This window comes from Microcaecilia unicolor, chromosome 2 (genome assembly GCF_901765095.1).
Source record: "Microcaecilia unicolor chromosome 2, aMicUni1.1, whole genome shotgun sequence".
NCBI classification, from domain to species: Eukaryota; Metazoa; Chordata; class Amphibia; order Gymnophiona; family Siphonopidae; genus Microcaecilia; species Microcaecilia unicolor.
Window position 1 is genome coordinate 211544733 of NC_044032.1, and position 13116 is coordinate 211557848.

Sequence of the window (13116 nt, forward strand, 5' to 3'; positions counted from 1 at the left end):
TTAGGAAGCACATAGAGGGCTGTTTATCCAGCAGCTCAGACCCACACAGAATCTGCAGCCCCGCATCAAGTTGAAGCTATTTGGACACACCACCTCTGGGAAGACCACCATTGTGGAGTCTTTGAAGTGTGGCCTTCTCAGGAGCTTCTTCAGGCGACGCCGACCCCGGATCTCATCCACAAATTCGACTAGGTTCCCGCCTTCACCACTGTCTTCCAAACCCTCAGGTACCTCTGCCAACACCAAATGGACAAGATTAAGATGTCATAGGTTGTTACATTTAGATAAGAGAAGCCAAATATGGCCTTTTTTTGTTGGGAACATTTGACTTCAGATGACTTGTATGGCAAGTTTCATTTTTCTGTAACTTAATTTATATTTCCCGAGCTTTTTACACATCTTCTGCCTTATCTCTAGTTAGGTACTGTGTATATTACTAGAAAGTCACCTGTGTTTTTGGTATGGATATAGGGATCATGAATTGCTTGAAGTTCTGTGTCTCTGGTGCTATAAAATCAGCTTAAACCAAGAGTGAAGAGCCTTAAGACTGGAAGCTGGTTAGTGGGGAGGAGGCAGTTTATTTAATTTTATACTCTGTAAACCAGAGGTGCTGTTCTGAAGGTCTGAGTAAAGTGTGTGCAATATTAGCTGAGCACCACTAGAGGTCAGTATTTCATAATTATTCTCTTTGAATCTCTCTTCCAAAAGAAAAGTCTTAAGGGATTGTGTGTATATTCCTAATAACTATTTGGAATCCTCCTTACACCCAATTTTCTGGAGATATAAAGCAAATATAAGGACTGATGGCAGGGGTTAGTGGATTATTCACACTTGTGTGAATCATGTACATGCATGTCCCTGAAAGTAGTTTATTTAGTTTTAGGGGAGCTGCTTTCTGGATGTCCCACCAGAAGCGTTTTCATCAGTTTACTAGCCAACAATGGTTTACTAGCCAACAATGGCATCTTTTCTCCCCTCTGTGGCAGTGGCGGAAAAAGAAGCTAAATTCACTGTAGAGCCAGACTGTTTATTGGCTCAGGCTACCAGCTTAGACCCAGAACAGGAAGTGACATCCAAGGGGTTGGGACCCACGGTGAGCTTATCTGCTTTTACTGCTGCCGCTGCTGCTCATCTAGAGACGCATGAGGGTGGAACAGAGAGGAGACAGATGCTGGATTAGAGGGGAGAGAGAGACTGGATGGAAGAGGTGGGGAAGGAAGGAGGGTACAAGTTGGATTGAAGCAGAGAGGAGGAGAGCAGACTATGGATGGAAGGAGGAGAGAAAAGGAGGGAGAGGAGGGTAGAAGCTGGATGGAATGGGGGCAGAGGGAAAACAGATACTGGATTGGAGAGGAGGAGGGCAGATGCTGGTCCTGGAGGAGGAAGGAAAAGAGGGGGGGGACTGGGGGAAGGAGGAATAAGGGGAGAAGCTGAACATGATGAGAGATAGGGGCATAGAGATTCAATACAGGACATGGGGAATGGGATAGGATACAGAGGGGTGCTGCTAGATAGGGCAAGAATAAAAATGCAGAGAGGGGAAATGCTCAACATGGCAGGAAGATATGGGCAGGGACTGGACCAGGAGACTCTGGCAAAAGGGTTAAGAGAAGATGGAGGAAAGTAGAAACCAAAGACTGGGACCAACACGATTACAAATATTAAGACCAGACAACAAACCTAGAGAAATGAATTTTATTTTCTGTTCATTGATAGTAACCTTACAGAACTTAATCGAATTGAATCAAATCAAAACATGTTGGTTGAATCAGACAGCACTAGTCACAACCCAGTCAGCTTTTCAGAATTTCCCCAATGAATATGCAGGAGATCCATTTGCATACAATGGAGGCAGTTCATTCTAGTAGATCTCCTGCATATTCATTGGGGAAATCCTGAAAACATGACTGGGTTGCAGTCCTCAGACTGACATTGAGCACCCCTGTGGTAGGGTATATGAGCATTGAAGGGGGGTATGGGCAAGTCAGGGGTGTGCCTAGCACTTACATGCTAAGTTGTTAAGCCAGTGATTCCCAAACCTGATCCTGGAGGCACCCCAGCCAGTCAGGTTTTCAGGATATCCACACTGAATATTCATGAGAGAGATTTACATGCACTATCTCCACTGCATGCACATCTCTCATATAAATACTCATTGTGGATATCTTGAAAACAAAACCTGACTGCCTGGGGTGCCTCCAGGACCAGGTTTGAGAACCACTGTGTTGGGCCCATTACTGACAGCAGGGGCGTAGCCACAGGCGGGCCTGGACGGGCCCAGGCCCAGCCACTTTTCCTTCAGGCCCGCCCACCCTAACAAGCCCCAACCCAAGTGAGGCGCCAATCTTTTCCTGCCTCTTTTGCCCGCTCTCCCTGTCCGCGTGGTCTGATTATTTTTACTCCCTGAAGCACCGTTCTCCCTCCAGCACCGGCGATTCCCATAGCCTTCTGCCAGCGTGCGTCGTCAGGGGCGGGGCCTCTCCTCAGGCGCGTCCCTGGTGCTGGAGGGAGAACAGCGCTTCAGGGAGTAAAAATAATCAGACCACACGGATGGGGAGAGTGGGCAGAAGAGAGGGAGAAATGCAAAACTCGGGAGGAGATGGCGAAGGGAGAAAGCGCTGCCCAGGTAGGCCAAGGAGGGAGAGAGAAGAAGATGCCCGGGGGGGAGAGGGAATTTTTTAAAATAACTGTACAGGGGTGGGAATGGCCCACCCAGGTTAATTCGGGGCCCGCCCAAAATGGCAGGTCTGGCTACGCTCCTGACTGACAGTAGTCTAACTGACAGCAGTTAGGCATCAGCATTTACACCAGCCTTTGACGTGGTGTAACTGCTCGTAACTAAAGTTTTGCTACTCTTCCATAATGGCGATTACACATGTAATTGCCGATTTACAGATTTTGTGCTTAGCACCTAACTTTAGGCGAACTTTATAGAATTATCCCCAAAATGGCTTTGTTTTAGTCTTGGTGTATCCTAGGGTGTAAAATGTATATGTTACATGAGGCAGGATAAGCAATCTGATGGCCTATAACCTGTTGTCCTCTGGTGCGCCAGTTTCAGTGAGCATCTCCAACCTGTACCCGGGCTGTGAAAATGTTAGTGTGCGGAGCCGCAGCATGATGTTTGAGCCAGGCTTGACTAAAGGCGTATTAGAGGTGTTCGTCTCGCCATCCCATCATTCTCACTCCTCCACCGACGAGCAGGCCACAAAAGCCATCGACATCCAGCATGCCAACCTAAATGGTAAGCACAGTCATTCAACGCTACCTCTAAGCCTTTTCTCTGAACGTGTGGCTGTACTAGTCATTTAATAACCATGTTTATAAGTCTTGTTTTATAAATATCCGTTATTACTCTTCAGCAACTGAGTCAAAAGTGGAGAGGCCTGTGCCCATCTAGGCCTCGCCCTCCACCCCCATACTGTGGCTATGCCCTAGATTTTTAACCTACATTAGCAAAATAATAGCTCATGTAGAACTGGGGAAAATCTCAAACCAACTGAAAATTTTTACCCTTTACACAACCCTCTCCTTAACCATTTTTGCAGCCTATGCTAGCTTCCCTTTTCCCTGTTTTTCCTCCTAGCCCATAGAAGAACAGCTCACGGGAGGCTAAAGCGCAAACACGAGGGACCTTTATCTCAGGCGTCCATTATCTTCTACGCTCAGCTTTTTTGGGCTGTTGAAATGCATCTCTGTTCACCATCCAAATCCAGTCTATTTCCTTCCCCTATCTCTTCTTCCGTTTCCTCCTTTCTTATCCATTTCTCTTTCCATCTTTCCCTCCCTACTTCTAATTCACTTTATTTAATTCCGCTTATCAAAGTTAGCGTAGCATATGTGCCAACTTTACTTTGGCCATTTGAATGTTGCGGTGGTAGCAGCACTTGCTGTTTTCACAAACCTTTCCATTCTCCAATCATGGAAAAACATAGTGGGGGGGGGGGACAGTTGTATATACTTAGGACATCACCTTCTCACTGTTGGAAGGAGTTAGCTTATGGGTAAAAGCAAGGATTGAACAAAAGTGTGGCAGTGGCAGCAGGATGTTGCAATGAGAATGAAATGAAGACAGAGTATAGTAAATGTCGGCAGATAGATTTGCACAGTCCATCCAGTCCGCCCAACAAGGTGACCAGAGTTGAATCTGGCACGCTGCACAGGTTCCACTTCATGATTAAACAACCGGTATACTTAATCTCTGTCTCTCTCTGCCAATTTTGGGGCAAAGACTATAGAAGTTTGCCCCCCACCGGTCCTCCTTACCAGCCACTGGAGTTACCATTGAAGCCCACTCCAGCCTTGATCCTGATCATTTTTGCCATTTGCGGAACCAAACCGTAGAGTCTGTTCAGTATTGGTCGTACTTCCTAACCTCTGAAGTTGCTGTCAAAGCTCACTCCAGTTATGTGGTCATTTAAGTTTTGCTTTAATTGGATTCCATTTTTTTTCTATTTTTTAATAGTGACCATGGTTTAACATGCTACTGGCTTCCCATTTATAAAGAAGCTGTTCTTAAGAGAGCACACCTGAACACATGCTTTTGTAGCAGTATTTCTGATTGGATCCATTTTTCTCAAAATAGCATTAGAATTTCACATTTTAGGTAGTAAAGCAGGTGACACACTTGTGAATTTTAATTTAAACCCTAAACACAGCAAGACCACAAGAGAAAAATCTAGTCATGACACTAAAACCACTTACAGAAGCACTGTCTTCCATCAGCATGTGGCACCGTGGAGGGAAGCTTTTATTGTAAACTAGCCGTTGAGCCCGTGAAAATGGGCTACTTTTGGAATGGGGGGGGTTCCGAGCCCCCCCCCCCCGGAGTCGCTGCCGCCGCCCCTCCACCTGGCCCGAGCAGCACTGTAAACTTACATCAGCACACAGCAGCAGGCACATCAGCAAAGCTGCCGTCGGGGCGGGCTTCCTTCTCTGCCTGTGTCCCGCCCTCGTGTGACGTAACGTCGGCGAGGGCGGAACAAAGGCAGAGAAGGAAGCCCGCCCTGACGGCAGCTTTGCTGATGTGCGTGCTGATGTAAGTTCACAGTGCTCGGGCCAGATGGAGGGGCGGCGGCGACTCCGGGGGAGGGGGAGCGGTTCCGAAGTGTGCAGCATGCCAGTAGAGACTTCCCTCTCTGTCCCGCCCCCATCATCACGTATTGAAGCGGGGGCGGGGCAGAGAGGGAAGTCTCTACTGCGCATTTGCGAGTGAGTACGGTCACTCACCGTTTATATGTTTGATGTTCTGCCCCAGCTGTGACTGCTTCAGCTAGCATGCCTCATACAAGTATTTTTGTGAGGCCAGTTCATACAGGGTGTGCACCATGCAGGGCCTTAACCAGAACAAAGCCTCTGCGGCCCACTGCCGAAACAAGACCAGGCCACCAGTGTTCCAGGAAATGTTTTTCTCGTGGGCAGATTTAGGTAACTGAAAGCAGAGATTTTTTACATTTAGGTATACTAACTATGTTTGTTTGACAGGTTTAAACTTTTTAAAAATTGTTTTTAAAATCAGAGACAGATGTATTTATTTTATTTTTAGTTATTTGGATTTTGCTCACTCCTTTTTCAGTAATTGCTCAAGGTGGGTTACATTTAGGTACACTAGGTAGTTCCCTGTCCCAGGAGGGCTCACAATCTAAATTTGTACCTGAGGCAATGGAGGGTTAAGTGACTTGCCCAAGATCACAAGGAGCAGCAGTGGGATATGATCCGACCACCTCTGGATGTCAAGACTGGTGCTCTAACCACTAGGCCACTCCTCCACTCTTTTGTCTCTCCTTGCTCAGATTCTAATAATGGCTATATTCTACATTAAACATAGTCACTAGCACTATCACAGTGAAAGAAATTACTACAGTATTGGAAGTATACAGTAGAGATCGAAAGTTTCTCCCATTACCCAGTAGAAAGTTCATTGCCAGATTTTCCATCTGGGCCTTCCATCCTGTTGTCTGTTTTTGTTTGGGGGGGGGGGGGGGGTGCCAGCATCTCTTGTACTTTCTCTGTAATACTCTCAGGGCAGGGGAAAAGCAAAAGAACTTCTTACCTTTCCTTTTGTTCTGTGAATTACCCCAATTTTATGAAACCTTTTTACTGTAAGGGAGGGGAGAATGCCGCTGTGTGGTACAAATATGGAAAGGTTATGTATGCAGTAGGGGGAGCTCTAGTGTCTTCAAATTAAGGAGCCAATACAGTAAAATGTCCTAGGCTTTGCTCACAAATTTTCTGTGTGCCCTATGTAGAAACGAATTTTGCACATGAGCTAACTGTGCAGAGCCTTGGGTACCGTTGACATTAATGGACAGCACACTTCAATCTATGCTGATGAATACTAAATCTATGGCTATATGCATTTCCTGATCCATGTCCCATAAATGGCAAAATATAGATCAAGTCTGCGTATTTTATCACATTAATATCGTATGCTATGAGCGAGGGTGCTGCACATCTCAAGTGGGGAGGGGAAGATTATGTTGAAATTAGCTGTGTATATTGTTTGATGCTCAGTTTATTCATATTTGTATACTGGCTAACATTTTAGCCATTTGTGTTTTGTTTCATTGATAAAATCAAATACAAAATATTGGAACTAAAAAAAAAAAAAAGAAATTCGCTGTTAACAGTATTGCTGATTTAAACATTATATTGTTCAAAAACTGCATCATATTTAACTTGCCTGTATGTGGTTGGCATGTTGGCAAATTGCCAACCAGTGTCTTAATTATGAACGATTGACCTGCATGGTGTGGCTCTGGCTGACTTGTTGGGTGAGCTGGATGGACTGTGCAGGTTTTTATCTGCCATCATTTACTGTTACTCAAACCCACTGAGCCAGATCTAACCAGTGCTTTGAGTAGATTGACTGCCTGTCTAACCAGGAACTAGGAATGAGCGAAAAACAGCATACTATGCCTGAACCCAAGTAAAACATATTCTGTGAGTTCCTACAAGGACAGGTACCTGTCTTGACAATACCATTTGGGAGATAGGGATTACCCCTAAAATCACAGGTCAGGAATCTCAAGGTACTTCTAGAATTCATCCTTTTCTTTTTCCCTGCAAATTCAAACAACCTTTAAAAACTGTTTGTCACCTGTGTCAACTGTGAAGTCTCTCTCCATATATCTACTACTACTTATCATTTCTATAGCGCTACAAATAGCACTATACTCAAAAAAAGCCAGTACTTGTTTTGGCATATATAAGTGGCTATAGTGGAGATGGATAGTAGTGCAGATGCAGACATTCCTTTTCTCTACCTTGCTTTGGGAGGATGATAGTGATTCAAGCAGGGGCTGGGCAGGATCCTTATTGGCTCACTCAAGAATCAGAATTCTCAGTGTCCACCTGCTGGTAGGTGTGAACAACCCATCAGACTTCTCTTGGTCGGTCCAGATGGACTAAAGGAAAGTAAATTAGCAGGTAAAATATAATTTCTCCACAGCCTTCAGAGCATGGGCACCTGCAGAAACCTCTGCAGTTTTGGGCAGCCACTTGAGTGGAGGATCAGCACTCCTCTAAGGTAACATGTTTAGAGCAGAGGGAGCTCTACTGTGGAATGTTCAGATTTTGTTCTGGACACATCTGCATTACCTGTTTTTACCTCACTGATGTGCATCTCTGTCCTGTCGTCACGTTCCTCACCTGTTCGGCACTCCTCCAGACTGGCTCGGGCCACGGGTTGCTCAGAAAGGGCTGAGGATCAGGCAGGGGCGTATCTGGACTCCGGCGGTAGGGGGGGCCAGAGCCAGAGGGAGGGGGCACATTTTAGCGCCCCCCCCCCCGCCGCCCCCCCCCGCCGCCGAGCCCCCACCGCCACCAATGACTTAGTCTCTCCACCCCCCTCCCGCCGCCAACCCTCCCCCGCTGCCGTTCTTACTTTTGCTGGTCTGCTTCCACCTGCCGCTGCCTTCAAACCTTCTTCTTCAGCCGGCGGGGGACCCCAAACCCCCGCCAGCCGCCCCGCGCTGTTTAAAATTCATCTTCGGCCTCCGTGGCCGTGCTGCTGGGATAGGCGGCGCTGTTGAAATCCACTTCGGAGTCTGACGTCGTTGTACGTTGTACGTGCTGCGACGTCAGACTCCGAAGTGGATTTCAACAGCGCCGCCTATCCCAGCAGCACGGCCACGGAGGCCGAAGATGAATTTTAAACAGCGCGGGGCGGCTGGCGGGGGTTTGGGGTCCCCCGCCGGCTGAAGAAGAAGTTTTGAAGGCAGCGGCAGGTGGAAGCAGACCTCGGCTGGCGGGGGTTGGGGTCCCCCGCCAGCAAAAGTAAGAACGGGCACGGGGGAGGGTTGATGGCGGTAGGGGGGGCCAGGGCAAAATCTGCGGGGGCCCAGGCCCCTGAGGCCCCACGCAGATACGCCCCTGGGATCAGGCATAGGAAGCTCTGTTTCAGTTTCTGTTTCCTAAGTCTGGCAGCTGTCATCTAGCTTGGAGCAAGACCAAGGCCATCTTGGTTGACTCAGGGGAATCAGCCATGTTTCGGTTTCCTAGTCCGCCAGCCGTCATCCGGCTTGGAGCAAGGACAGCAGCCATCTTGGCTAGCTCGGGAGGGGGCAGCCATCTTATTTATGAGAACAGGAAGGAAGCCCATATTTGGGCGCTGTGCTACTCTGCTGATGGAGGCAGCCATCTTGGAACAGCTGTACATGGTTGAGCCTAATCCCTGCACTATTTAAAGCCCTGTTTACAGGCCTTCCATGCTTCGGCTTCTATTTGCGTAGAGGTTGTGGTCTTCATCAGTTCCAGTGTTTTCCTGTGTTCCTGACCTTGGATTGCTTACTGACCACGCGTTGTGTTGCTGCCTGCCTTGACCTTGGACTGTTTACTGACTATTCTTTGCTCTGCCATTTACAGGCTCTGGACTGTGTTTGTTTGCCCACCTGTCTGGTCAGTGGTCGTGCAACCCCGCTGGTTCCGGAAGTCCTGCCAGCCACTTGAACCCAGGGGCTCAACTTCTGGGGGACAGTGGCTAAGTGCAGGTGAAGCTAGGGGTTGTCTGGCTGCCTGACCGAGTGCGGTGTCACTCCATGTTCGCCGTGCTCAGTCGGGGCACAAGGGCTCACACATCCCCAGTCATAACACCTGTAGATTTTGGTGTGCATAATAAAAGCTGATAAAAATCTGCAGCTCCAACAAACCTTTTGTAAAGGTAGAGGCTATAAAGTGAGGGATGTGAGAAGTGACCAAGATGATAGTATGCACTGTATTTTGTAAGATTTCCTAAAATGATCATAAGATCAAATCTAGTATACTAATGAGTTTGCTCTTGTTGACATTAATTGCCTGCAATGCATGACTGAATATCCAAAGACTCAGTCATATGATGTTTTGCTTTTAATGCTAGTCAGTTCTTGCTCTGGGGGGGGGGGGAGTAGAAAAACAAGACAGCTTGTAATATATTTATTTAATTGTTACATTTATATCCCACATTTTCCCACCTATTTGCAGGCTCAATGTGGCTTACAAAGTACCGTAAAGGCATTTTCCATTTCGGTTGATAACAAATACAAGATTGTGTTGAGGTCAGATGAGGTAGAAGTGAATCACCTAATTGCTTTCACCACTCACAAATCTATAAGCAAAAATATATATATACATTTTGCTATTTGCTTCAGATTGTGGCTTGTTTTAGTGGTCGTATTATCAGGCCAGGTTAAATCTTGTTGGATGACTGCTATAGCATCAGGGAGTCCTCGCTGGTATATCAAGTATCTTTATTCTTGCTCATGATCCGTTCATACAGGCTCAGATCTCTTTATTTGTTACATTTGTATCCCACATTTTCCCACCTATTTGCAGGCTCAATGTGGCTTACATAGTACCGTAAAGGCGTTCGCCAAGTCCGGTAGAGAAACAAACACAGTGTGATGTTAAGGTCGGATACGGTAGGTATGTTTCAGGCACATTAGGGGTCGAAGATAGGGGAGGTTATATAGTGTCCAATACGATCTTTGGTTTTGCTGTGTTGCAGAGTTGAGGCATTTATGTTGGGTCGAAAGGGTACGCCTTATTGAACAGGTAGGTTCTTAATGATTTCCTGAAGTTTAGATGGTTGTAGATTGTTTTCAAGGCTTTTGGCAGTGCGTTCCATAGTTGTGTGTGCTTATATAGGAGACATTGGATGCATAGGTTGCTTTGTATTTGAGTCCTTTGCAGTTTGGGTAGTGGAGGTTCAGGTATGTTCATGATGATCCAGTTCTGTTTCTGGTTGGTAGATCTATGAGGTCTGTCATGTATCCTGGGACTACACCATAGATAATCTTGTGGACCAGGGTGCAGATTTTGAAGGTGATAACTGTCAGGATTGCTGGACATACTCTTGACATACTTAGATTAATATTAAACCAGCTTCTGACTTCTGATAACTCCCCCCCCCCCCCCTCCTCCCCTTCAGGAATCAGTAAGGATGGCAAAATGGACCAAATGGTGGTGGCTAGCCCTTTGTTGTCTTAATTACTCCTGATTAACATACCTTTTGTTCCATCTGGGAGCAGGGCTGTCTGTGAGAACAAAGGAAGCCAGACATAGAGGCTCCATCACAAGGGACTTCAAACAATATAACCTGTGAAAATGCTCACCTTTCCTGACTTCAGAAACTAACCTGGAGTTTTGTAAAGGAAATAACTTGGAAGGAGAGAATTTATTTGATCTCTCTCTCTGCTCCTGTTCCCTCTCTGGCCCAGATGCATCAAACAAACGTAAAAAAAATCTAAATCGCTAAAGTCCTTATCGATTTTGAAAAACCGAAGCATGCACCAAAAAAACAGGTCAAACATGTTTGTTGCAGTATCCAGAAGTACAATGTATCAATGAATCGTAATCCCCGTCGTAATTGGCCCCTAAATCATGCGCAGAGCAGCCAAGCGTTATGCTGGCTGCTCTGCGCATGACACAAACGTCCAAAAAAACCACAACACAAGCACGTGGCTCCCCACTTCCCCCTGCACTAACCAAAACAAAGCAAAATCCAAATAGATCGGGAGGGGGCAAAGGCGCTCGTCAGGAGCGTCCTGTATGGGCGCCCTTGCCCCCCCCCCCCCCCGAGATCGCCGCTGTTCCCCGCTTCAGCCGGTTTTAATAAAAACAAATCTCCAAATTTTCTCATCCCCGGTCCCCCTCCCTTCCTGTGTTTCCTGTCCCTTGCTCCAGGGCTCCACCTCCCACCATCCTCCGCCCCGTGCCCCGCCCCCTGGGATCGTCGCCGCCGCTCCCACCCTCCACCGGACCCCCCCCCTCCGCATTACCGTCCCGTGCAGCGCCTCTCACCTGTATGCGAAGGTGCTGCACGGGATAAAACACCTGATCGCCATTTGCTTCTCCCTTCTCCGACATCAGTTATCTACGTAGGTAACTTACGTCAATGGAGGGCGGGCCCAGGAACAACAGACTGACGTCGGAGAAGGGCCTCAAAGTTTGTTTCTAAACCTTGAAGCCATCAAGAAGTGATAATCTTTACTGCATACTGCTGACTTGATGAGGACTGTGGCAAAAGGTTTGCACTGCTGAGCGATGAAGTTGAACACAAGTATGCTGTTCATGTATTCTTGGTTTGACTGCTTAACTACATCAAGCCACACCATTCACAGTTGAAGCAGATTGCATTCTTCAGTGAAGGTGCAGCCAGTCAATTCAAGTAGAAATTCTTGTCCTTCAGTCTCACACTTATGAAGGCGTTTATGGTAGGAATATCCAGTGGCATGTCTTTGCAGCGGGCAGTGGAGAAGATATAGTGGGTGGGAAAGGGGGAATTCTGAGGAAAGTAGTATGGAATGAAATTACAAGTAGAAAGTTAGGTATTAATATTGATACCTTTGTGCAGGTTGTTGCACAAAAAAACATCTAAAGTCACATTTCTGATGTCACTGCAGAGGAAATATGCAGCCAGCAAGATAAGTTGGATCTGCATTGGAATTACCCTAGAATTTATTCTATCATCCATGAACATTAATGCAACACCACTTTGTAAGATATCCTATCTTGTACATGCTATACCACTTTGTATTTCTCAGATCCGGAAGTGGTAGGGTTACCATACGTCCGGATTTACCCGGACATGTCCTCTTTTTGAGGACATGTCCTCTTTTTGAGGACATGTCCTCTTTTTGAGGACATGTCTGGACGGGTTTTGGCCAGCCTGCCCATTTGTCCGGATTTCTGGACAAATGAGCAGGCTGACGTACGGGCGGCGGACCTCCCCTCCCCTTACGATCTTCCCTGGTGGTCTAGTGACTTTGGGGTAGGAAAGAGCCCCCTCTTTCCTGCCCGGCGCGCTGCTCTGCATCCTGTATGCTGCCTGTGACGGTCTCGGCGAGATTCAAAATGGCCGCAGAGAATTGAAGTCTTGCGAGGCCGCTTCAATTCTCAGCAGTCATTTTGAATCTCGCCGAGACCGTCACAGGCAGCATACAGGATGCAGAGCAGTGCTCCGGGCAGGAAAGAGGGGGCTCTTTCCTGCCCCGAAGAAGTCACTAGACCACCAGGGAAGATAGTGAGTAAGGGGAGAGGTGGTGACAGGGCCGGGGGAGGGGAGGTAAGGTGAGGGGGTGACCAGGGGGCGGGGCGAGGTGTGACAAGGGGCGGGGTGAGGTGTGACAAGGGGTAGGGTGAGGGCGTGAAATGGGGCAGGGCACGGGCGGGGCAAGTGTCCTCTTTTTTTTAAGGACAAAAAATGGTAACCCTAGGAAGTGGCGATTGTCACTACGGCATTATGGAAGCCACATTGAGCCTGCAAATAGGTGGGAAAATGTGGGATACAAGTGCAACAAATAAATCTTTCGTCCCAGTTCAGAGAGGTAGTGTATGGAGTCCGTTCGTGCTTTCCATTCATTGTCATATATCTGTTTCCAAAATACTTTTGGGTCTGTGTGGCCTCTTGTGCTGTAGGTAGTATGTTCTTGTGTACGGTATGCAGGGCTTTTTTTGAGGGGGTACTTGGGGGTACTGAGTACCGGCACCTTTTCCATTGTCTGCTAAAATTGACCCCTGGAACCCAAGTTTTAATGAAAGAGCTCAGGCTCTACACACCAATTCTGTCTTGTCATAGATTCTATGACTGGTTGCAGGTGGCCTTGCTCTTATGGGGTGGGTCCCTCCATGATTACCCCA

General features: G+C 47.3%; 1 protein-coding gene across 1 annotated transcript in view; it reads left to right on the forward strand.

Moving 5' to 3' along the window:
* DAPK1 (death associated protein kinase 1) overlaps positions 1-13116 on the forward strand; it is a 314806-nt gene that overhangs the window by 270597 nt on the left and 31093 nt on the right. Inside the window, 2 exon segments of the mRNA XM_030193688.1 lie at positions 5-227; positions 3056-3244. Of these exon segments, the coding sequence (XP_030049548.1) occupies positions 5-227; positions 3056-3244 (412 nt within the window).